Genomic DNA, 25,807 nt, shown 5'->3' with positions numbered 1-25,807 from the left:
GAAATGGTGGACCTTTTCCCATTTCCCCGCCCCACGTGATTGCCACCATATATGAGGCAGGGAGTACATATGTGCCTGGCGGAAACAAATGGCGATACACCGAAGAAATCCATTGGTTGTATTTCACTTTTATCACAACATCAGTGTTATTCACATCGAATACTAGTCTGCAAGCTGCCACCTCCTTTGCCCAAAACGCTTTTGCGGCGTTCACCACCCCGTTTCCAAATCCTCGGAGCTACATGCGGCGTTTTAGTTTTTCCATTTAATTAAAAACTTTATATTACAAGGACTAATATGCCAGATTGATAATTTTATTTTATTCATCATACACTATTCGTCTTACGAAGCCGTATTTCACCAACATTACTGCGAAGCCTATTTTTGTCGAACGCTTAACACTAGGATCTTCAAGTCATCATATCACAACTCCCAAGAAGCAATGTCAAACTACTGCTACGACTGTCAAGAGCGTTAGTTTGTTCAACACTGTGCCGACGAAACATTATAAAGTCTTATATGCGGCTAACCTTACTGGCCCTGTGGACGATACACTTTTGTATCACTCACCTTTACCCCGCTATTGTTTCTTGATACGCAAATGGTTTTGACACTGGCTATTTATAATAGCCTGGTGACAGTGGTGACCTGTTGGTAGGCTAAGGCTATCGGGGTTTCTCAGACCTTTTACTCTTCAGACGTCAAATGTCACTACATCAAAAGGGAAGCGGTTATAGTCGAAAAGTGTCAATGTTAAGTTTCTGATATAAGAATGTGGCTTGAGTGGCGACCGCGGACCGAAAGACGTAACAGAAAGCACCTAAGAGGGTTGAGCAACAATCTGGTTAAGATCGTACGAAAGCGTTGAATGAGAGCGGCACTCGTCCGGTGGTTGTGGAGATAGTGGGATAGGGCCTATTCAACTCTATCAAGCAGTGGATGTCTTTCGGCTGACATGATGATGATTATGCGGTGGCAGACCATCTAACGTCTAAGGGAGCATGAGTAAACTGTAGAGGGCAACACCAGACGTGAAATTTTATATTTCGTATTACGGTACAACGTTGATAAGGGAAAAGTGTGGACTGAACGGTGTAGTGACAAAAATTTAGAAAGGTATGGTGAGATGGTTTGGACATCTGGAAAGAATGAGTGAAAGAAGGCTGACAAAGAGAGTGTATAAGGGAGAAGTAGAAACGTGAGTGGGAAGGGGTAGACTTCGGCGGAATTTCTGATCAAATCGGGGAAATCCTAAAGAAAGGCGAGCCTGTATGAGGAATGTTATGAAAGTGAAGGAAGCGAAAGAGGTATGTCAGGATAGTATTAGCAAGTGGAAATCCGTGGTCATTGCCTATCCCTCCGGGAAGTAGGCGTGATTATATGTATGTGTTTAGTAAATGCTATATTAACTCATTGGAAGTAGCGCGGCTACTGGCCGGTCACAAAAGAGGTTTTGAAAAACATAATAACTGACAACTTCAGTGTCATCAAAAACGTGATAAAAACTAACGCGAAAGCAAATAATACTCGGTAAAAACTCTCTTAAAGTGCTCGAAGGAAGGATACACCAAGAAAGGATATCACCAGGCATCCACCAGCAGAGGCCTCTGCGAGCAGCAGACCACAAAACCATCCGGTAAGCCTACCTAAATCTATTGGATTATTAAATGCTAAAACACCAACTACAGTCCACTGGCTTTACGCCACAGTATGTATGGTATACAAAAACCTTCGTGTTGTTTCTATCAATTGTGTGATGAAGCAAATACCCGTAACAATTTTATTTAGGTTCTCATTGCCATCTGGTACGATCATCGCGAATTGCATACGTTATACTGGTAACTAGTTTAGTTACTTTCCGTTAGGTGGCGTTAAATATCATGCAATAATTCAATTTTAACTTTTTGAAAACTACCTGTCCAAATTTTTAAATTAGTCAAAGTCAAAATTCTTTGGTAATGAAAAATAAAAAAGATAATATTCATTAATGATTTTATTTTTAGTTTACACATAATTACACCCACTATCGCTTAACGCCATAAGTCAACGAAAACAATTCAAAAAAGCCTGCAAAATGCAACAAAAGTAATTTAAAAATAATTAACACGTTCAATACCTATAAAAAAAAACTAAAAATATTGAAACATTTCACAAATGCCATTTACAGCTAAGCACATTGTTAACTTAAAATTAGCATACAATAGATGCCTAGTTGGGGTCACGGTGGGGATTCGATCCCCGTCGAGGCAACGTTTAAAATACTTAGGTACATTGTTTTAGAATGTCATTTGTTTAAAATTGTGAGTCTCTAACGTGATTAAGACACTGGGTAAAGCGCAGAACAAGGGACCGCATTGAGCAGACATACTTACTTGTGCTATCTTCTGCACTGCATGTTAAAGGCCTGTGCACACCGGAGACGTGAACGCGCGTGTTATGTTATATGGGGGACGGCACACCGCTTGCGTTTCGTGTGCGTGCACGGCTCCAACATTTTTGCGTACGCGCATATGCACGTCTGCGCACACACATCTAGTGTGCTCTGGCCTTCACCGATTAGTAAACTACAGTCTAAGTAGTCTTTCAATAATTTAATTATCATTGCGAGCGTGATCGATAGGAAAAGCGTACGATTTTTCACTATATCACCTGTGTTTTGCGCTTTCATATTTATTTTAAAAGAAACTATTGATTTTGTTATCTAAAACTGAATACAATGAAAACAATATCAGTGAATACTATTACATCTAATATCAATTCATTTATTCAGTATTTTCATTATTTTATATTCCGTAGTCAATCGGTCAATAGAACAGTACAAAATTAGGTAGGTATAGATTTATAAAAAGTGGATAAATTTATGACATTGTATTATATATTACAATACAATTATAAGAAGATAATAAACTCCATTTAAATAAAATGTAGGTTTTGTGTAAAGATAGACCATGAAAAGTCAGCAACGATTTTGATGGCACACGAAGTGTTCGTTTTTTTTTTATCCTATCTGGCTTTTACTCCCCGCAATTTTGCACGGGGTGAATTTGCCAATGTCGGTAAGTGTTCGTTTAAACTTCTATGAAATTATGACGTGTGTGTGTGACGTATGACGTAACACTTGCACTGCGTAGTGCGTATGCTATCAAAATCGTTGCAGGCACTTAGGAGCCATATACATACTTAGTGGATCGTAACTCTATGTTTTAAGCAGATATCAATTCTATGGATGGTATAGAAAGGATGCCAATCTCTTATGGCAGAATTGTTGCAAAAGTGACCGCTTTCAGCTTTAAATAATAGTTCCTAATCTCTCCGGTGGCGCTAGTTAGGCTCTGGGACATGAGTATAACATAAACCATATAAGGCAACAAATAACCCGACCAAATTGCGTAGGTTGTTTTTGGTAGTATTTCGGTGTATGGTGGCGCCGCCTAATTACTGTTTTTTGATGGACACTTTTCATACATAGAGATTTGGCTCCTTTATATAGTCTCCATGATCAATTCTATAGCTTGACATCAGTCACTAACGTCAATTAAATCATCGGAAAATACATTCGAAAACTAAATAATATCAGACTTTCAAGTAAATGTTGAAAATATGCACAGCATTCAGATTTTCAGAATAATGCTACCACCGAGTTATGTACAGTTCAACACACGATAACACTAAACTATTGGACATATATAAGTATTTACAATTCAAGTTATTATATTTACAAAGTTCACTTATGCGATTTGACCAAAAATAGAATAGGCTGATTTAAACTTACACGATTTCTACACATTATTAAATTTTAAAACGGAACTTAATCGCGTATTTATTTTATGTAGTAAGTTTGGGCGGGGCTGACATCCAGACGCCACGTCACCGAAGTGTCAAAACTGAAATTGAACTTTATGCACATGCACGTAGGTCTATGTTGCTCTGTGGTCTATGACCGATTAATCGGTCTTTGGCGTTGAACCTACGGTGCGTATATATCGGTCATTGGCGTCCAAAAGGTAAAGAAAGAAGTTACTCCTTGTTTTTTGGTTTGGTGGCTCAATTGGAAGAGGTTTTTTTTCAAATAGGTACTGCATTAGCTTTTAAGAAGTTTGTTATACACCGTCGGTGGCAAACAAGCATACTGATGTAAGCGGTCATCGTAGCCTATGGACGCCTGCAACTCCAGAGGTGTTACATGCGCGTTGACCCTCACACCCTAGGCAGAGATTACTGGAGATATTTAATCGCAAAGTTGATTCACCAAATATTATCATAATACCTTAAATGCCATAGTAACAATAATACAGATTTATCAAATCACATAACTCGGAAATTTTGAACATTGCATTGTGTTCTTATTAGTAAACATTATTTTTTTCACTTGATAACAGTATATAATTTAATTTTCATTATCTTAGGTTTAAATACACGGATTATGTTTAATCAAAATCAATTGTATAAAGAATTGAGTTTTGACCTATTTCTATAAAACCACTGGGTCTTGTTGGCATTCATTTTAGTTTTTGACTCATTTATTTGACAGTAAACTTTGATACATGTCACTTGAGTACATTTTCTCTCAATAATTCACCGTCTTTCACAGAATATATTTAAGAACGATATACATTTACTTCTAAGCAGTGAATATAAATATAGTCACCATATTGGAATTAAATCAAGTATATTTTGGGCCATACATGTGTGTGAGATTCCATGGAATTGCGTAACAATTGTGTAGTAAAAATAAAAATTCTTCACTGTTTTATGGTGCGGCCATACATATCGGGATTTGGCGAATATTCGTGATGGCGTCTCTCGCCACACAGGTAAAATGATAGAGACGCCATCACGAATATTCGCCGAATCCCTGCATGTCTAGTCACCATTATCATATTTAAACTATATTCCAACATAATTGCAGCATTTAAAATTGTTTAAGATGTACGTGATTTAGAAAATAGGATAAGTCACTAAAAGTCTCATGTACCCATAAATGCCCAGTGGGTCTTTTTTAGGCCCATTGAAAATTAACTCTCCCACAATCAAAAACTAGATCATTTATGGGTAAAAATGTTCTTTCTCATTTTATTATGCATATTAAACACTGCAATGATGTTTTTAATACACTATATGACTTCGCCAATTCTTTACATTATATAAAACAAAAGATCAAAAAATACTGATAACATAATAATTATAGGAATTCCAAAATAGTTACGAACATAGTGGACTAATTGTAATAATCATAATTTTATTATAAAACTTAATTTTGTTTGATATCATGGTGTTTTAATGTCCATATATAAAAAAATGCAAATTAAACCATTAAATGTTACGCCCATCGTGTGCGGCGCGTCATAGTGAACCTTATCGTCATGCACGAAGGTTGATATTGGGTTGTAGCCGCGCGCGTCAGTTGATGTATTTGGCGGTCAACGGGTTAATGAAGAATCATTGTTTTTTCATGTCATATTTGTATCAACAATAACAATGAAAACAAATGCAACAAAAATCGAGATCCAGAAACCAATGACTTAAAACTATTGAGGTCAAATTAAATTTCTTATTCTATCATTCCTATGGAACATTAATACCAATTTTATAACATTCAGTACAATTTAGTCATTGGATAAAAATTTCATTATGTTTAACTATTAAGAATTAGGAATACCTGCAGCTTAATATAGGTTCCAAAACGTATACATTTGGCTTTTTCGACGTTTTCCGATATTTTACAATCAATCAACATTTGACTATAAAATACAATTAAATAGGCTATTTGTGGTATTTTCTATAAAAAGGGACCTTTGTCGATGGCGCTTACGCCATTATTAACGATGCTCCGATATAAATACAATGTCGCGCGACGCTGTGCGGCGTAGGCGCCATCGACAATAAGGTCCCTTTTCATAGAAAATACCTCATTTTACTAACGAACAAACGACCATAAAAAAGACGTATCGGTGACGTCAATAAATACTATGATGAATTTACCTTCCTTAATGTTACTAAAATCATTGAATGCGTAAATGGGCGAATCAACTTTATGACCGACAGTTCTGAGTGTCTATTGCGTTACTCGGAATGTCTGGAGTTACCAAGAAATCGGGTTTCTAATAACATAATAGCTTTAATAGTTGGGGCCTAATGTTTTAACATACACCATAGACTGAAACATATAAAAGCTTATTTAAACGTGAAATTTTACAACGAAGTGCCCCTGTGGCACAGAATAAGTAATAGAACATACAGAACGGCCACGCACCGCCCCGCCCCGACTCGAGTTACCTCGCCCCGCGACACCAGATTGCTGGCTTTACGCCGGCCGCTCAGTTCGGTTAGCGACGCGATTTAAACTACAATTTGTCGAAAACCCAAATGTACGTCAATATAACAACGAAGTGTTTAAGGTGTGATAATATTTAGGTACCTACCTACCGATTTCAACAACCTGTTCGTTGATTTAGTGAATGTTAGCTAACATTCAACTACCTATAGGTAGGTACATTGATATACGTAAATATTTTGTTTTTTGTTACACTTTTATCATATCTAAAATATAATATCTATATATAATCGTTTAAATTAATAAAAACAATAATGCAGAAAACCTATTTATAATAATTCCGCTTTCAAAGTAGGTACAGTTGAGTGTAAGATTATAAACCGACCAAGGACCAATTGCTTGGTGAACGGTAGATTGCCCATACAATTTCGTTTGTTTACGTTTCGGTCGGGTTATCCTGCGTGTGCACGGCCGGCCGCGGCCCGCTCGTGTCACTTCGGCAGGCCTCGAGAATGTTCGGCTCTGCCTTCGCCGTATGTCAGCGCCGCACGAGGGCTGTGTGTGTTGTATTTGAAACTTTAATAGTGTTTGATGTGTTACTTCTTGGAAAAAGATAAATTAATTAAATGTTACACTTTTAGTTTTCAATTACGAGCATTGTCCTGCAAATACAACATGTACTTTTCTTTCACATTTTGTGCAAATAATCCGAGGAACTCAAACCATGATTGGAAATATGAACGCTGTATTCTCATAAATATGACAGGCATAAATGGGAAGAATAGAACCGCTTAATGTAAATTTTGCGAACTTAAAAATGGTTTCTTTAATTAAGGAATAAAAATTCCTTTACGAGTATATCGACAACGCTCCGTGAACTCAAAAACATCTAAGTGGCAGCCCTAAGCAGCTTACTCACACAAAGACGCGTGTACAAACGTGCCGTTCACACATATAAACGCAAGCGAGTTTTGATGTATGGCGTGTCCGCCCTGTGCCTGTGGCCTATTTGCTGAATAAATTTTTGATGTTTGATTTGTATCGTCGGTCAAAAAGTTTATTCGCCCAAATACGTATCTGATCTAGTTTTTTAATGTATTTTTGTAAATTACATTTCGCGAACGCTTTCACAAACAATTTAATTTATTTATAGTTTATAGTAAAGTAGCCTATCTTTGTCTTACGAAAAATTTTCAATATATCACCAGTTATAAACAAGCTTGAATTTCAAGTACAGATTTTAACAGTAACTATCTTCCTACTATAAACTAGTCTTGACAAATTAACAACAAGCCGCGTAATGTACACTTCACTTTGATCATTCACTTTATTGTACCGTTCACTTTAACTTATCACTTAACACATCCGTCACTTAAACACTGAGCCAAAACATTTGAGGCGCAATTCTAGACTGTTTTTTGATAACTTGTGACATCGTTTTAATATGACGGCCGTATAACCCCCGTCCCGTCCGGCCGTTAACGGCCGTGTGGAAAAACATAGTAAACTACCTAACAGTTATTTTATACTACGTCGGTGGAAAACAGGCATAAGGCTCATATACTAGCGACCCGCCTCGGCTTTGCATGGGTTACACAAAACCTTAACAAGTTATACACCTGTACTCGTACCATGAGTCACTGACAGTGTCAAAACTGACATATACGCTGTCTACGTAATTTACTTTCTATACATCTCGCTCGCACTAATATGCGAGTACGAGCGAGATGCATAGAAAGTAAGTTACGTTCTCGATAGCGCTTATGTCAGTGCCAAACTGGTGGTAGCCACACTAAACCTTCCTCAAGAATCACTCTATGGATAGGTGAAAACCGCATGAAAATCCGTTCAGTACTTTTTGAGTTTATCACAAACATACAGACAGACAGGCGCGGCTGGGGACTTTGTTTTATAAGGTTTTTAATTATAAGTACCTTGTTCCTATTTTTGTCCAAAGTATCTATTAAATTTATACTGTGCGTTTCTCCAGAAACTTCTTGCCTCGCACGACTGTGGAATGAACTGTCGTGCGCGGTATTCCAGACCGGTAGGTCCTTCAAAACCTTCAAAAAAAGAACACACGCCCATCTTAAATGCCGACAATACACCTCCATCCTCCATCCATAGGCGACGGTGATTGATTACCATAAGGCGATTTGTCCCAAAAAAAACGACAGATTCACACAGATCGGCGTCCGCCTTTAGAGTGTGATAGAGAATTAATGTCACAAGATATCACAAAAACAACGAATTCACCCCATTCCTTTCACTTATCACTTAAACTACACAGCGTCACTTCCGCCACTCACTAAAGTGTCAAATTTCACGTATAATGAGTATCTTCTTAAAGTCCCAGGATCATTCGGGCTCCGTATACATAAATGAGAACTTATCGTGGCTGGTTGGGGCGATCACTTTAGCCTCAATCAGGCATTGAACCACCCATGTAGTTGAAACTAATGGGATATTATCCTGATTAGCTTTGTTTTGTACTTCGTGAGGACAGTCCCATTCGGTGACTAAAGCCAGTGCTCCGGACATGTTCAAGTCCTCCTCGTTGACGACGCGTGTGGTCGCCCCGACTAGGGTGCACACGCGTTCCCAGAATTTGACGAATGTGTCCTGATCGCCGCAGAGGAGGATTACCTTGTCTTTGAAGAATTGGGTGTTGCGTCGGCCTGATGATGGTACCTCAAATCAAAAACAGGAAATAAGTATTCTATAAGTAAGTTTTATGTAAAATAGCACAAATTTTGGAAGGCACTTTTTTAAACAATAATTATTTTGCGACAGTAATTTATGTACCTTATTAATGATCCTCGCTTCGCTCGTCGACGCATCTACTAAAGACTAACATACTTAAATTAAATAGTCCTGTATTTAATGTGTATCTAAGAATCTCCCTCGTTTCGCTTGACGTCGCATCTAAGTGACTTTACAATGTACCTAACCGAACCTAACATCCCAATTTACCTCGCTTCGCTCGTTGTCGTACCTAATAGCGTCTTTAGGACTATAAAACCATTTAAATTGGACGAATTTGTGACCTAACCTAACATTTCTCCTTGCTTAGCTTGTTGTCGTGTCTAACCTAACAATTTTCCTCGCTTCGCTCGTGGCATTTTAGTGACTTAATAGTGAGTAATTCTATATATTAAATGCATAAGGCGTATGTGAATACTAACAATCGTACTCGCTTCGCTCGTTGTCGTACCTAAAATACTATTACAACATTCAACTTGGGGTGTACCTAAACACGGTCAAGAGCACCGAAAATGTGTCACTTTGCATAGGAATTTCTATAGAAATTGATCCATTTTCGTTGCTATTTCTATCGAAGACTTACCCACTTAACGAAAGCCTGCTTGGTAATAGACCAGCCGGCCGGCAGCGCGTACGCATCAGTGTCTAGCAGCGCGTTGTTGGTGCAGCACAGTATGACCCACTGGTGGGTCACGGCCCGGACTTACCCAGTTAACGAACGCCTGCTTGGTAATAGACCAGCCGGCCGGCAGCGCGTACGCATCAGTGTCTAGCAGCGCGTTGTTGGTGCAGCACAGTATGACCCACTGGTGGGTCTCGGCCCGGACTTACCCAGTTAACGAACGCCTGCTTGGTAATAGACCAGCCGGCCGGCAGCGCGTACGCATCAGTGTCTAGCAGCGCGTTGTTGGTGCAGCACAGTATGACCCACTGGTGGGTCACGGCCCGGACTTACCCAGTTAACGAACGCCTGCTTGGTAATAGACCAGCCGGCCGGCAGCGCGTACGCATCAGTGTCTAGCAGCGCGTTGTTGGTGCAGCACAGTATGACCCACTGGTGGGTCACGGCCCGGACTTACCCAGTTAACGAACGCCTGCTTGGTAATAGACCAGCCGGCCGGCAGCGCGTACGCATCAGTGTCTAGCAGCGCGTTGTTGGTGCAGCACAGTATGACCCACTGGTGGGTCACGGCCCAGACTTACCCAGTTAACAAACGCCTGCTTGGTAATAGACCAGCCGGCCGGCAGCGCGTACGCATCAGTGTCTAGCAGCGCGTTGTTGGTGCAGCACAGTATGACCCACTGGTTGGTCACGGCCCGGACTTACCCAGTTAACGAACCCCTGCTTGGTAATAGACCAGCCAGCCGGCAGCGCGTACGCATCAGTGTCTAGCAGCGCGTTGTTGGTGCAGCACAGTATGACCCACTGGTGGGTCACGGCCCGGACTTACCCAGATAACGAACGCCTGCTTGGTAATACACCAGCCGGCCGGCAGCGTGTACGCATCAGTGTCTAGCAGCGCGTTGTTGGTGCAGCACAGTATGACCCACTGGTGGGTCACGGCCCAGACTTACCCAGTTAACGAACGCCTGCTTGGTAATAGACCAGCCAGCCGGCAGCGCGTACGCATCAGTGTCTAGCAGCGCGTTGTTGGTGCAGCACAGTATGACCCACTGGTCGGTCACGGCCCGGACTTACCCAGTTAACGAACGCCTGCTTGGTAATAGACCAGCCAGCCAGCAGCGCGTACGCATCAGTGTCTAGCAGCGCGTTGTTGGTGCAGCACTGTATGACCCACTGGTGGGTCACGGCCCGGACTTACCCAGTTAACGAACGCCTGCTTGGTAATAGACCAGCCAGCCGGCAGCGCGTACGCATCAGTGTCTAGCAGCGCGTTGTTGGTGCAGCACAGTATGACCCACTGGTGGGTCACGGCCCGGACTTACCCAGTTAACGAACGCCTGCTTGGTAATAGACCAGCCGGCCGGCAGCGCGTACGCATCAGTGTCTAGCAAAGCGTTGTTGGTGCAGCACAGTATGACCCACTGGTGGGTCACGGCCCGGACTTACCCAGTTAACGAACGCCTGCTTGGTAATAGACCAGCCGGCCGGCAGCGCGTACGCATCAGTGTCTAGCAGCGCGTTGTTAGTGCAGCACAGTATGACCCACTGGTGGGTCACGGCCCGGACTTACCCAGTTAACGAACGCCTGCTTGGTAATAGACCAGCCGGCCGGCAGCGCGTACGCATCAGTGTCTAGCAGCGCGTTGTTGGTGCAGCACAGTATGACCCACTGGTGGGTCACGGCCCGGACTTACCCAGTTAACGAACGCCTGCTTGGTAATAGACCAGCCGGCCGGCAGCGCGTACGCATCAGTGTCTAGCAGCGCGTTGTTGGTGCAGCACAGTATGACCCACTGGTGGGTCACGGCCCGGACTTACCCAGTTAACGAACGCCTGCTTGGTAATAGACCAGCCGGCCGGCAGCGCGTACGCATCAGTGTCTAGCAGCGCGTTGTTGGTGCAGCACAGTATGACCCACTGGTGGGTCACGGCCCGGACTTACCCAGTTAACGAACGCCTGCTTGGTAATAGACCAGCCGGCCGGCAGCGCGTACGCATCAGTGTCTAGCAGCGCGTTGTTGGTGCAGCACAGTATGACCCATTGGTGGGTCACGGCCCGAATGTCCGCCGCCAGTGACTGGATGTACTTGGCCGTGAGGCAGGGGCGAGGGGCGATCAGTTTTGTGACGCTGTATTTTGCTTTGGGCACGTCGTCGAAGTGGCTGGAACAGAGATTGTACTAATAACGATTTTTGACAATTTTCAACGGTCTTCGCAGATCTCGTTATCTTAATTGCAGTTCGGAAAATTCTTGGACTCTCGTGTAAAAAAACCTCAGTCTCAAGGATTTCTCACTTTTCATACATTTTACATACATACATAAAATATAGTACTCACTCAGGACTCACGAGGTAATTTTTTTCCGCGGGACTTGAGGGGAAACATAAAATAATTAGGTAACTAATATATTTAGAATCAAATAAAACAATTAATGAATCAGCATCAAAAATATCTGAATATCTTCAATAAAACAGATATAAAACAGATGTATTCTGTACGCTGTTTAAAATACTTATTTGTGGCTTTCCATTACAGAAGGGTCCTTATACCTCAAGTGCAATAAAGACCATTTTATCTGAAATTCCAACAGAAATTTTAATAGAATGGTCCTATTGAACATGAAGCACAAGGACCCTTCTCTGATGGAAAGCCACATTTAAAACGTTTCATACGTTCAACAGTTTAAATCTAATCTTAATCTAATCTACGCTGCCGCTAGCTTCTATGTGTTCCATGATTGATCTGCGGTGGTTCCTATTATCGTTGTGTCGCCGATGTGTCGCCAGATAATACAGGCAAGAGAATAGCGACGTACGAGATGTCGCTGCTATGCCGCCGATGTGTCGCTGATGAAACAAGGCCATAGACCCCATCTGTAGAAGGGGGCCAACTTCTGGCCGAGATGCTTTTATCGCCAATAAGTGCCAAGAAGCTATTGTGCTGCCATATTAAACGGGCGAGATAACAGATGTTGCTGTTATGTCCTCGTTACATCGTAATCGCAGCACAGCGTCGCCATTATGTCGCCACTGAGTCGCCAATATAATAGGGTCATGGAGCTCACCTATAAACGATGCCGCCACCCGCCTCTAGCTGCTCTTTAAGCCGCTCCTTGTTGAATGGTCGGTCGGAAAATTCTAAATCTTCGCAATCGGTGCCCGCGGTCGTCTCGCCATCTTCTTCTGACGAGTAATGCCGCGTGTCTTGACACTGCAATAAAAATAAAAAAAATTAATTATGCTGTAGCCATTTAAACCTAAAAAAATGTATGTCATATAAGAATAGACGTTGAATGTTGAACAAAAATACTTAACGGTTCAATCATTACATAGCGCGGAAGCAGCGAGAGGCGAGTCGAGATCGCATTGCAACGTCTCACTCTACTGCCATTTCGTGACTACTTTGAAAAAAAGAAACTCGTAAGTATCTTGTTCTGTCAATAGCCGGATCCACACATAGCGAGCATACGCGCGAGGCAACTTCCTCGCGCACAAAACGGCCAGTGTAGACGTGCCTCGGCCGAGGCGCGCGTGTTGTATCGACATTTTAGACGTGCCTCGCGCGCGCCGCCTCGGCCGAGACACGACTACACTGGCCGTTTAGTGCGCGAGGAAATTGCCTCGCGCGTATGCTCGCTATGTGTGGACCCGGCTATTCAAAAGAAAAATGTGGTGACTATGTATGGGACGCATACAGAGTTACTGCGTTTTAAGAGATACGAGATTTTTTCAAAGAAGTGACGATTTGCTACCCCATTATGTCTTTCCCGACTTGCAGACTATCTTTCCGGGTGAGTCACTTTTTGTGTCACCAAACAAAGCGGAGCTTGCTGCGGACTCTTAAGGGTTAACGCTAACTTTAACGTTTATTCCTGTATTTTCAAAAGACTTGCTGTGCGCCTCTTTACTTAGCCGCTGGCGGGGCAGCGCTAACAGTATCAAGATGGCGTTGTTGGATAGGTGGGACTCCCCTCTGCTGCAGCAGTGGACAAAACTCCACACTGCAGTAAAATAGGTTCATTTATACTTAGGTATGTAGGTTAAGATTAGTTTTGTAATTCTTCTAACACTATTTTATAAGTTAATGTAATATATAACTAACAACTATGGATTTATGTCCGAAATAAAGTTTGCTATTTATTACCTTGTCAGACTTGAGTTTCTTCGGCGGCTCAGTACAAGTCAGCAAGAAATGTACTCCCGCGAACAGTTTACTGTCTGGTCCTGGGATTGGGCCTAGAGTCGACACTGTGTCCTCGTCGTTCTCAAATTTGGCTAATTTTGAGTTCTTCTTGCCGACGTTTTGTTTCGCAGCGCCTTTTAGCTGTAGAGGGCCCGCTGTGGATAAAGAAAAGGTTAAAATGGCAAATGACTATTGTCAGGCGTGGCTCACTCCGCGATTTCGTCGCGTCGCTACAAGTACACGCGGCCCACACCAATTTTGGTGTCTAGCCATAGTAGTTGCCGCGCATGGCGCGTACCGCTACGGAACGGATGCCTGCTCGCGCGTTTGCCACCTAGTAGTGGTCATATCTGTCGTAATAGACGCGTTTTGTGAGAGTGAACCTTCTGTACCTAGTACTTTTATTTATTCTGTGCTATTGTCATTTCTATTCTCCAAAATTAGAACATTTGTGAACCAAATATCCATAATTTTACAGGCCGAAGTTATAGTTTTGGTTGGTTTAAGTAGTAAGCAGAAACCAGGTTCTAATATGCTTAACTTTCAGTGGTAACACTGTAAGTGGCGAAAAAATATCAATAGAGTTATCAAGAACAAGTTTTCTTAAAGTATAATTTTAAAATATATTTTTTTATCAATTTAATCTAAAAACAAAATCACAGTATCTATTAAAATAAAACTGCAGTTCAGTTTGTTGGCAGATAACTTAATCTTCCCTCACCATAGGTATACTAGTATTATAAAAAACCGGCCAAGTGCGAGTCGGACTCGCGTACCGAGGGTCCGTACTTTTTAGTAATTGATGTTATAGCGGCAACAGAAATACATCATCTGTGAAAATCTCAACTGTCTAGCTATCACGGTTCATGAGATACAGCCTGGTGACAGACAGACAGACAGCTGAGTCTTAGTAATAGGGTCCCGTTTTTACCCTTTGGGTACGGAATCCTAAAAAAACAGCTGCCTCATACATTTCGGCGAATCATTTATAAATGTTTTCTATGGAACAGCATTTTTTTTTTCGCTTCTTAAAGTTGTTCAGTATGACCTAAGTCACCCCCCAAAGTAAAGTCAGACATAACAAAATCAAACAAATAAAAATAAATTAGTATAATTGATAAGTATAATTAATAATTATACTAATTAGTGTTGTAATTAGTAGTAGTAGTAGTTTCAATAGTAGTGTGACTACTTGTAAAAACACAAATTAAAATATTTTCATAAGAAAGTAATTTAATTTGTTCTTAGAGTAAGGGATAACAAAATCAGCCTGTATAATACCTTTAACGCCGTCAATTTTGCGCGGTGTCCGCTGCACCTCGGGCTCCACGCCCGCCACCTCCTCCAGCCGGACGGGCGGCGCTGAATTGCTGCTTTCGCTCATTTCGCTGCTTTCACTCGCTAATCGCTTGCGACTCACTGGTGTGCTTTTTGTTTTAACTCCTGCAAAATAGGAAAGAACAGATTAAGGATGGATGGTTCTTAATTGTTTTTTCTATAGCCATGAAAATAAAGCGATATTATTTGATTAGGAACTATAAATTTTTGGCAATTTTTGATACGCAATATGTGGACAAAACAAAGAAATCTGCACATAATTTAAGGCCTGAACTGTGTTTGCATAAATAAAACATAAGTTCGAGGAAACATTACCCTCCTTCTGGCGCAGGCGGGTAAAAGTCTGATTCTGATTATAAATAAAGTTAATTTAAATAAATAAAACATTGAATTTTCCATTATTATTATTAAAAAAGAATTTCCGAATTCGGAAATATAGATACAATCGTGTTGTCTTTTTGTAAACATTATTTGCTGAACTAAATTTATATAAGAGTGGTATTCCATCTGTCAATTTTTTTTATCAAATGTGCATTTGCATCTTACATTTTGCTTATTGAGAGAGTGAGACGCAATGCACATTGGACTAAGATATTGGACAAATGGAATACCATCCTGTCACGTATTAAACTATAATCACCTGACGTAGATGCCTTAGGACTTTTCGGTGACGTCACACGTTTCTTCGCACTGGAGTTGCCTTTATCCCGCGATCTTGCACTTCTAGGGCCCTGAAAATATGAAATAACTTAATTTTATTATGAGTAAACATCTACAGGATGTAACAAAAAACCGGCCACGTGCGAGTCGGACTCGCGCACGTAGGGTTCCGTACCATTACCCAAAAAACGGCAAAAAAATCACGTCTGTTGTATGGGAGCCCCACTTAAATGTTTATTTTATTCTGTTTTTAGTGTTTGTTGTTATAGCGGCAACAGAAATACATAATCTGTGAAAATTTCAACTGTCTAGCTATCACGGTTCATGAGATACAGCCTGGTGACGCAGACGGACAAATGGACAGCGGAGTCTTAGTAATAGGGTTGTAAAGGCGTTGCCCGCCTTTGAGGTGGTAGTACGCATTTTTTTGAAATTTTAGTCGTATCGTTCCAGAAATAGTGCAGACAGTTTATTCCAAAGTTATGTAAACTGAAGTATACCTGTATCAGTATTGGCCGAAACGTTAATGCAATTAACCATTAACCAGTACAAATTGAACCGTAAACTGTAACCGTCCGTTACGGTTAATGGTTAATTGCAATGAACGTTGGGCCAACAGTCAACACTGACCTGTATGATATTATCGAGGTCTAGTTCTCGATGGTGTCGCCGGCGCGGCGTGGCAGGCGAGGTGGGGGAGCGCGGGCGAGACGATTCCTTCAGCGATCTCGCCTGGTCTTCCGTTAGATACAGCTCGCTGGCGGTCACCATTACCACTGTGTCGCTGGAACCAAAGATAGATATAACTCCGTAATAGATGGATACAGTCTAAGGAAAAAACGTGCCTCGAAAATCAAGAAAATTTGATTCTCGATCAGATGGCGCCACTAGTTTTGGCCAACTCTCGTATAGAGGGCGTTGACTGTTTCGTTTGTTATTTATAATTATATCCTCATTGCTGGAACGTAACAAATTACATTATATAAATCAACCATTTGACTAATAGAGCGCGAGCCAGGCGCAAATTTCGTCAGTCATCGCCTCCCGGGCGAAAACTCGTATAGCGGTTAACGGCTATGTACGATGAATCCTCGTGAACGTCAGCTGCCGCTCCGTTGGTGGGTTGAGAAATGACAGCCACCGAAACGCGTAACACGGTCTTTCCACCGCGATACAACAGGCTGACGATTTGTTTTACTAACAATAGCATCTAATATATTATCTGACAAAGTATCAAATGGGAGGCGATGACGCCGATGACTGAAAATAATTTTTGGTTTTACATGTTCATGTGACCAGCTGACGGTCTTTCCACAGCGATACAATCGGCTGACGAGTTTGTTTATTCACAATAGCATCTAAACTATCATCTGACAAAGTATCAAGCGGGAGGCGATGATAAAAAAAAAATTATGGAGTTTATTTGCTGCCATTCCTCAACTCGCCAACGGAGCGGCAGCTGACGTTCACGAGGGTTCATCATACATAGCCGTTAACCACTATACAAGTTTTCGCCCGGGAGGCGATTGGTCATGGAAATCTGTTCCTGGCCCGCTATAATTATTATTTAAATTGTATGTGTATTCTTAAAACTTTTCACATCTTATCTTTTCTCATCTTCCTCGCGATATCGAGGCTCCTTTGCCACGGCTCATGGGACCCTGGGGTCCGCTTGACCACTAATCCCGAGAATAGGCGTAGACACTAGTTTTTACGAAAGCGACTGCCATCTGACCTTCCAACCCAGAGGGTAAACTAGGCCCTATTGTGATTAGTCCGGTTTCCTCACGATGTTTTCCTTCACCGAAAAGCGACTGGTAAATATCAAATGATATTTCGTACATAAGTTCCGAAATACTCATTGGTACGAGCCGGGGTTTGAACCCGCGACCTCCAGATTGAAAGTCGCACGCTCTTACCGCTAGACCACCAGCGCTCTTAAAGCAAGAGTAAGACCTTCAACTAAGACACTTTCTGAAATGAGATGATTTTAATGGTTTACTTGATTGATTTCTTAATTTCGTAGGGCTTACTTCAATAAAAAAATTGATCCTTATATTTTATAGCCGTGATATAAAACAAAATATCAAAGAAATAAAAAAAAAGCTTACCCGTCAGTAGTGCACCTATATGTGACTGTACCACTATCATTTTCTTCCACACCAAGCACCAAACCCGGCTCATAATTCTGCTCTTCATCAACCATAGCATACACCGACTGACCAAGCAACGGCAGCGTCTTCGTATCCCCAAATATAATGAAATCATCCAACAAAATCTTCGACTGCCCATCGTCAAACTTGATCAAGTATTTGTTAGGCTCCGTTATCTCTAAAACTTTTCCTGAGTAGTACCGTTTGTCCACCCATTTAGCTAAAACTGCTGTGTCAGGAGCATAACCGGGGTACTCCGTCTTAACTAAAGACTTTTCAACCGGGGTCGCAGGCCTAGGAGATGTAGGTCTGCGTTTCTGTTTTAGCTTAGACACAGACTTCGGAGTTGCGACTAGCGAAGACAGCGGTTTCTCAGATTTAGGAGACTTCAAAATCTTTTCAGCATCTCCATTTGTTGGCACCATTTCTGGAGAATTCATCCCGTGCATATATTCAGGCTCCTCTGCTTGAGTTGGTAAGATATTCCTTTTAGTTTTGCTTGAAAGATTCCGTCGTCCTCTCACTCTGGTTTTCTTTAGAGAACTCTTTGGCGTCGCTTTATCAGTTTTGCAAGATTCCTCCGGACTTAGATTCCCATTGCTTAATGAATCGCTAGAGGGGGTAGTTTGGACGCCAACTGAGATTTTATCGTCACTACAGGAACGGTAGCCCTCGAAAGCCTCTTTAGCGTGAGTGAAAACATCATTTACTTTCTTTATTACAGCATCGAAACCTTTAACTGCGCTTATAGGGTTTACAACTGATTTTCTTGGCGGTTGAGGAACTACGAATGCACCATCACTTGTTCTATTACTAGAACTTGAAGTAGAACTAACCGTTGATGCGAAAGATGTTCTATTGATAGGTAGATTGATCATTCCTGTGCTTGTAACGCTTGAGGGCGAAGTACTGACTGATACGTCGCCTAAATACGGGTCGATTGTGAAGCGTTTCGAAAATCTTTGGTATTCGCGACACATATCTAAACCCAGATCATTATCTGTTTTGACGACGTATAGGGATAGGAACTCGCCGTCTTCATTATAATTAACTAGGACATCGAATATAGGTTGCGGCTGCGTTTCAGATAAATTATCCGTTCTGCCATGCCCGTTTTGCAGCGGCGAAATAGTTGATGGAGTTGTGTTATTACTAACTCGGAAAGACTCATTTTTACCACGCTTTAAATTGTTAGTTAGCTTCAACATATCAGGAGTACTGTCGCTATCATCTGTCCTTTTGCCTGATGACAATTCTGTTGGTGTTGAGGAATTTCCATTAGATAATTTAGAGATTAGCTTTGAAGTAACGGTGGGTAAATGATCTGGACTCGGTAGAGATTCCACACTATCTGTGCTCTCTTGATCAGTGGTTTTGCCTTTATTGAATTCCAGTCTTTTCGGTTGAGAAAGATTACTTTGATCGGAGTAGTTAAAACCTTCACTTCGAGTTTCATTGATTTTCCCTGGGCTTATAATTTCTTCTCTATCCTTGACTAATACTGGATCACTGCTGTAGTTATTAGTAATAGTTTTAGACAATGTATCGTCATCGGTAGTTGGAGATAGTACTAGATGGAAATTTTGGGAATCATTCATTTCAGACCCACTTTCTTCAGCAATGGTTTCAGGAATTTTGGATAGTTCTTTACTTGGATCAATGCTTGGACGCTCCTCTACTTTGTAGTCTATTTTCAATTTCTTAGGGGTCTTTCTTTCTTTAGTAATATCGACACTGGCTGGGCGGCTTTTAGGCGTTCTTGGTGTTTTGGGTTTAGTAATATCAGCGCTGTTGCTCCTTTTAAGTCTAGGACTGGATCGAACAGGAGTTTGAACTCTGGGTGGCAGAATATCTTTTTTTGCTGCACTGATGATTTCTGATACTTCTTCGTCGAGGTTTTGTGTATTGACTGTAAATTCGGTATTATCATCAAGTTTCTGTATTTTTGCGCTGCTGTCGTCTGCTTCGTCTGTGAGTTTCCTCTTGGATTGCAATGTTGGTTTGTCATCTGAAAAGGATTAATTCTGACTAAGCTAAAATATCTTATGTTTACGTGGAACCTAACATGGGATTATTTACTGCTTCAGTAAATAATCCCATTTTAGATTCCACAGTTTAATGATTTATGCCTTAATTTTTTTTTGAATACCTGGTTTGTATTGTAGGCATATTACAATGCCCTTTATGGACGTCAAATAAAGCTATTTCGGCTCTAAACCTACACCTCTGCCCCGAAAAGATTTAAATTAGATATCAGATATATCAGAGGAGCCAAGTTGCTTAAAAATATCATAACATGCATTCTGACTGAAATCGATGCTTTCGAGATGTGGTGTTGGAGAAAGATGCTAAGAATCCCATGGACCGCAATGAGAACAAATGAGTCCATTCTGAGAGAACTAAAAATCACCAAACGACTCTCAACAATCTGCCAGGAGAGGGCTCTCAGATTCTTTGGGCACATAATGCGATCGCCGCACCACAGCCTCGAACGTGACATCATACTGGGGCAAGTTGAAGGCAAGCGCGCTAGAGGAAGAGCCCCGGCAAGATGGTCGGATTCCATTAGACAAGCATGTGGTTCCATGCAGAGGGCAGCCCACATAGCCCTTGATCGCGTTAAATGGAGGGATATAGTTCTTGGTCACGATCCTCAGTCATGAGGGAACGACGAAGAAGAAGAATTCTGACACTTTCACAATAGAGGCTTGTATAGACATATTTGAGCACATTGGCTTCTCTTAATACCCAGGGTGTCCCATAAGTGACACGTCACAGTGACACTGGAGGTAGACCAGGCCAAGAGGACCCAAACCAACTTAACATGACCCCAGTAAAAGTGGCATGGTATTTAAGATATTGCATTTCACATTGTTTATCGATAAAATACCTCTTCTGTTATCTTAATTGAGCATTCATGACGCCGTTCACATCAAAAAACTAACTTCGAGACCTTTCCGAGTGCACACTTGCACTAACAATGTTAAAAACGGTCAAAATTCATGAAAAACCTTAATTTGGCAATAACTTGAAAACCATGCCACTTTTACTGGGGTCATGTTAAGTTGGTTTTGGTCCTCTTGACCTGGTCTAACTCCAGTGTCACTGACGTGTCACTTATGGAACAACCTGTATATTTTATGGTGATAGTCAAGGTCGAATATACCGAGACCGATAAGGGCCAAAAATATCTATACATCACCTTAGTGTGTATAGGCAACAAGATCGTGTAAACATATTTTTAGGGCTTTATCCATGTTGATATATTAGACCTGAATGTGCAATTGTGCATATATACCTAATTAGGTATATGCACATTCAAGGTCTCATAGGTATAGGTAATTACCTAATAATCGTACGCTCATATCTCGCTGATGAGAGTTCGCACGTCGCTCCGGTGCATGAGCGTCATAGCGCTATGCTATGTCCCGCTCGCACACCGGAGCTGCCTGCGAATTCGCATCCAATGTAAAGAGTGCCTTACCTTTCCCTTCAAGTGGTACTTCTTCGCTATCGTCAAGAAGAATGGCTGACGTCTGAAAATGTATAAAATTAATGTTACACCCAGTGTTCATACCAGATCAAAATATGAGCATTATGGTGTCATTTACAAACTACACTCTTTTGTTCTTTTAATGTTTTAAGCCAAGTGATAATTTCTCAGCACAGATATAGTAGTAATTTTCTTAAACAAAATCCTTTGTTTATTTTATGGAGAGGCGCCTTAAAAAAGCAACTATCGTGATAGTATTAAGGTTCAAAATGTAACAGCTCATTTTAAGATAACGAGTTTGGGTTATGAAAGACAAACGGTTGCCTGTGTGTGGCCTCAGAATACAGAGCTGCTACATAAATTTGAACCATATAAATAGGACGGTAAAGTTTCTTTTTAAACGAGTTTGCTCACGTTCAGTCAGTAGCGGTAGCATTGGTAACCGCCGAGCAAAAGAAACAAAGGCTTTTGTTTAACATATTAGGGTGTGAGGCGTAAAAATCATTTGAGAAAATTCGTACTATACACCGCTTCCTATAATTTCCAAGGGAATGAATATATACAATCTGACCGCTTAGCATCAAATTCCAAATTGCTTATGAATGCTTGCGTTGTCGCTCGCGTTTCCATAGGTATATCAAGCGCGACTTCAAGTATGAAGTCGCACGCGACACCGCAAGTCTTGCTAAACGGTATGCTGAAATGTTTAAAAACAATTCTACAATAACATACTTCCGTTCCGTTATGTTTCAGAAATGTCACAATCTTATGGTAGATGTCGCTAGGGTGCCTCCCTAAGGCCCTAATGGTTAAAACTTAATAGCATTGTTTGCCGACATTTCTGCTTAATACATTAAGAGTCCCCGGCAAGCTCGGCCGAATTGCACCTTCCCATACCAACGTTGTTCCGCTCTCATTATAAAACTACGTGTTGGATTGTAATGAAACTTTGCACATACAATGACATGAGGTATATCTAGGTCTGAAATTAGTTTATATAGCTCCAGTTTATGAAACAAACGAAATAGAGCAAAAACAAGTTTTGTATGAAAAACTTAAATTTGCTGTATTTTTTAACTATGGTATCTGAAGCTACATAAACTAATTACATATCTATGTAGATATACCTTATCCTATTGTAAGTACAAAGATTCAGAGCAATCTAGCTGGTCGCTTTAAAATGAGAGCGGAACTACGTTTGTATGGAAAACCGAGCTTGCCGGACACCCTACTTCATCCTTCATAATAACATAATCATTCATCGTTCTAGCCTTCAGTCGCCCACTGCTGAGCATAGGATTCTCTTCGTGTACGCCACTTATCCAGGTCCTGGGCTAGTCTCATCCAAAAGTGCCCCGCGATTTTTCGAACGTCATCCACACAACGAGCCAACGGACATCATAATAACATATTCCTTAATAACATACTTCATCCTTCCCCAAGATTGCATCTTCTTCCGGCTCGTATACAGGGCTCTCGGGAAACAACGGCTGTGACCTGTTGCCGTTTGTCTTCACTCCATCTCCGGAGGACAGGCTTTGGGGTTCTGAAGAAAATAATAAATGAATTAATTAATTGGGCTCATAATCTGCAACTCCCAACCTATTGGGGTTCAATGTCCTAACACTAGCACAGAATAAGTAATAGTATTATCATACAGAACGGCCACGCACGCGATTGCCAATTTTTCTTGTATGGTGAGCCGCTAGAGGTTAAGGGTCAAGGGTCTTTTCTGGAGAGATTACAAAAGTTAACGATTTGGATACATTTAACTACAACTTTCATCATACAACTTTTAAAAAGTAGAACATGTCTAAAACAACATGTTTTTAACATTTCTATAAAGGTAAGGGTCATATCATGCGGTCTAAAAAGGGTCAAACAGATGGCAAGCGTGGGCGAGGAAAAGCACCCACAAGATGGTCTGATGCTGTGAAGAGGATGGCGGCAACATGCAGTGCGTGACCCATATGGCTTAAGACCGCACACTATGGAGACGGAGCATACATGGTCTTGATCCTCGGCAATGAGGAAGAAGAAGAAGAAGAAAAAGGTAAGGCATATAAGCCTATAAATTGTTTTTTTTTATGATATCCACAGAAAAGATGCTTAACACATTCATTGCCACCCAGCCACACACGACATCCGCGCCAGGCCACAAAAATTTAGTCATATAAAGCTATCGGGTCGTCCGGCCTGGAAACGAAATCATAAAATACCTGATAGTCGGGTTTTCGACTCATAAAGTTTTCAGTGTTTGTTCAGTTACAGTGGTTTAGTGACAAATTTAAAAGTTGGTTGAAAGGCCATTCATTATTTAAGCGTGTCAATAAATTGTCTAATAAAAAAAAACAAAAAAACTCGCTTACCGAGGGTTCCCTACTTTTTAGTAATTGTTGTTATAGCGGCAACAGAAATACATGATCTGTGAAATTTAACTGCCTAGGTATCACGGTTCATGAGATACAGCCTGGTGACAGACAGACAGACAATGGAGTCTTAGTAATAGGGTTCCGTTTTTACCCTTTGGGTACGGAACCCTAAAAGCAAGTACCAACAGAGCTCTAAGAGATACATGTTATTTTTTAAGTTTAAAGCGAACCTCTAATATGAATCTAGTATGAAAAATCCTTCCAGACCAAACATTACATAATTATAGGTTCTAATTTACATAAAAAACCTGTCCAGAGTTCAAACCCAAGGACCTCATTATAAAAAACAGAACTTGTAGGAACTTGTCAAGACAAATTAAAATATTTTAGGTTAGATCTTTAAAAAACTTCAGGTGATATTTATCAAAATGAATAGATAATATTTGCTCTTGAACTAAAAGATAAACGCATAAAACTTGTAATATGTTACTAAAAGGACTGTTGTTGTATTGTTTTCATAAACAATAAAAGATTAGATATGAATGCACTTGTAACCTATGTTAGCTAACAATATTGATGTTTGGATTATAACCCGACCAAGTAATAAGGACTGAATGACAGAGAAAAATTGGGCGAGGCAAAACGAAAATCGAATGTATTTTTTTAAAATTAAGATGTTTAAGTACTAAATATCCTAAATTGCTATATTTTTCAAAGAATACTTAAGTAAAACAAAAGACAACTAAAGAGAGCGCATTGAAAATCATCTCGTCATAATTACATGAACGACTTCTGGTTTTTGGCGGTTAATATGCTTAAATGTCAAGTCTAATTGAGATTTTAAAATGAATTTACGTTGAAAATACTCTACTTACCCGTCTCCTGAGGGTCGGATTCCATGGCTGGTAGCTCTCTTAACACGACAAGAGTTTGGTGTTATGATATAACTATGTATTCAAGTCAGAAATGACGAGATTCTCCACTCAAAACATCTGTCACTTCGTAACACTAGGCATTTTTGCAACTAAGCAATTAAACGGAGAAAGTTTTTGTGACCAAGGGCTGGTGTTAATACATAACAATCAATATTTCACAAAGAATATTTAGAAGGGCGAATATGTTATGAAGAATACACGTGAAGCAAAAACACCGACGAAAGAAAGTCAAACAGTCGGCCGCTCTGCAGCCCCGACCCGCTTGCTTGTTGAATTTTAATGTTGCCAGGTTCTTTTAAAATATTCTTCCATAAAATGTTGCAGCTCCGTTTCAAGAATTTCTTGCAATGTTATTTTCGTATTTTGTATATGAATCGGTTTTTTTTTCTTTTCTATCCTTCATTTTTAACTTAAATGAATAGAAAACTGGGAGTATCCAGTATTATGGACTTCGCAAGAACTAGATGGCAGCACTTGGAGTGGAATGCCCACCTACTGACTACTCAATTACTCACACCTATACAGTTTTAGTTTTCTAAGACCACTGTAGATGGCATTGTAAACTGAGCGTTTTTAGCAAATTGATCATATCATAAATCGAATTTAATTTTGTGCTATCTAATGATAATGATGATGTTAGTATTAATAAAAACGCTATTATTTATTTATAAAAGAATATATATTTAAAATTAGAAAAAAAACTATAGTTTGTCAAAGGACTGTCTTATTTCAAACATACACAGAGAGAATCATACTATCTTTGTCTTACACTAGTACTAGCATACAAAATAAAAAAATGAGTATAGTTTTTTTGTTCTTATTTACTGACAATTTGGCTTGACCAACTATAAATGTAATACTATGTGACGAGTATTGCATTTGCTTTTTTTTTATGTTGAAATATCATTTGTTTCGTATAAATAAGTAAGAGCGTTTGAGTCTGATCCCATATCTGTACCAGCTACACGTTTATAACACATTTATTTTGTACGAAAATGTTCATATTAAATTA

General features: G+C 40.6%; 1 protein-coding gene across 1 annotated transcript; it reads right to left on the bottom strand.

Moving 5' to 3' along the window:
• Nucleotides 1–1,980: 1,980 nt before the first annotated feature.
• On the bottom strand, nucleotides 1,981–25,045 carry LOC134748764 (uncharacterized). The gene is made up of 11 exons (XM_063683542.1): nucleotides 24,736–25,045; nucleotides 22,916–23,034; nucleotides 21,480–21,531; nucleotides 17,954–20,003; nucleotides 16,473–16,626; nucleotides 15,823–15,913; nucleotides 15,126–15,287; nucleotides 13,806–13,999; nucleotides 12,727–12,872; nucleotides 11,605–11,824; nucleotides 1,981–8,965 (listed from the first exon to the last, which is right to left on the bottom strand). Exons 1-11 carry the CDS (start codon nucleotides 24,758–24,760, stop codon nucleotides 8,633–8,635), a joined length of 3,546 nt encoding a protein of 1,181 aa, XP_063539612.1. The 5' UTR covers nucleotides 24,761–25,045; the 3' UTR covers nucleotides 1,981–8,632.
• Between the last annotated feature and the right edge of the window lie 762 nt (nucleotides 25,046–25,807).

The sequence above is a fragment of the Cydia strobilella genome, chromosome 17, assembly GCF_947568885.1.
Source record: "Cydia strobilella chromosome 17, ilCydStro3.1, whole genome shotgun sequence".
Taxonomy (NCBI): Eukaryota; Metazoa; Arthropoda; class Insecta; order Lepidoptera; family Tortricidae; genus Cydia; species Cydia strobilella.
This window is presented reverse-complemented; position numbering and strand designations above follow the sequence as displayed.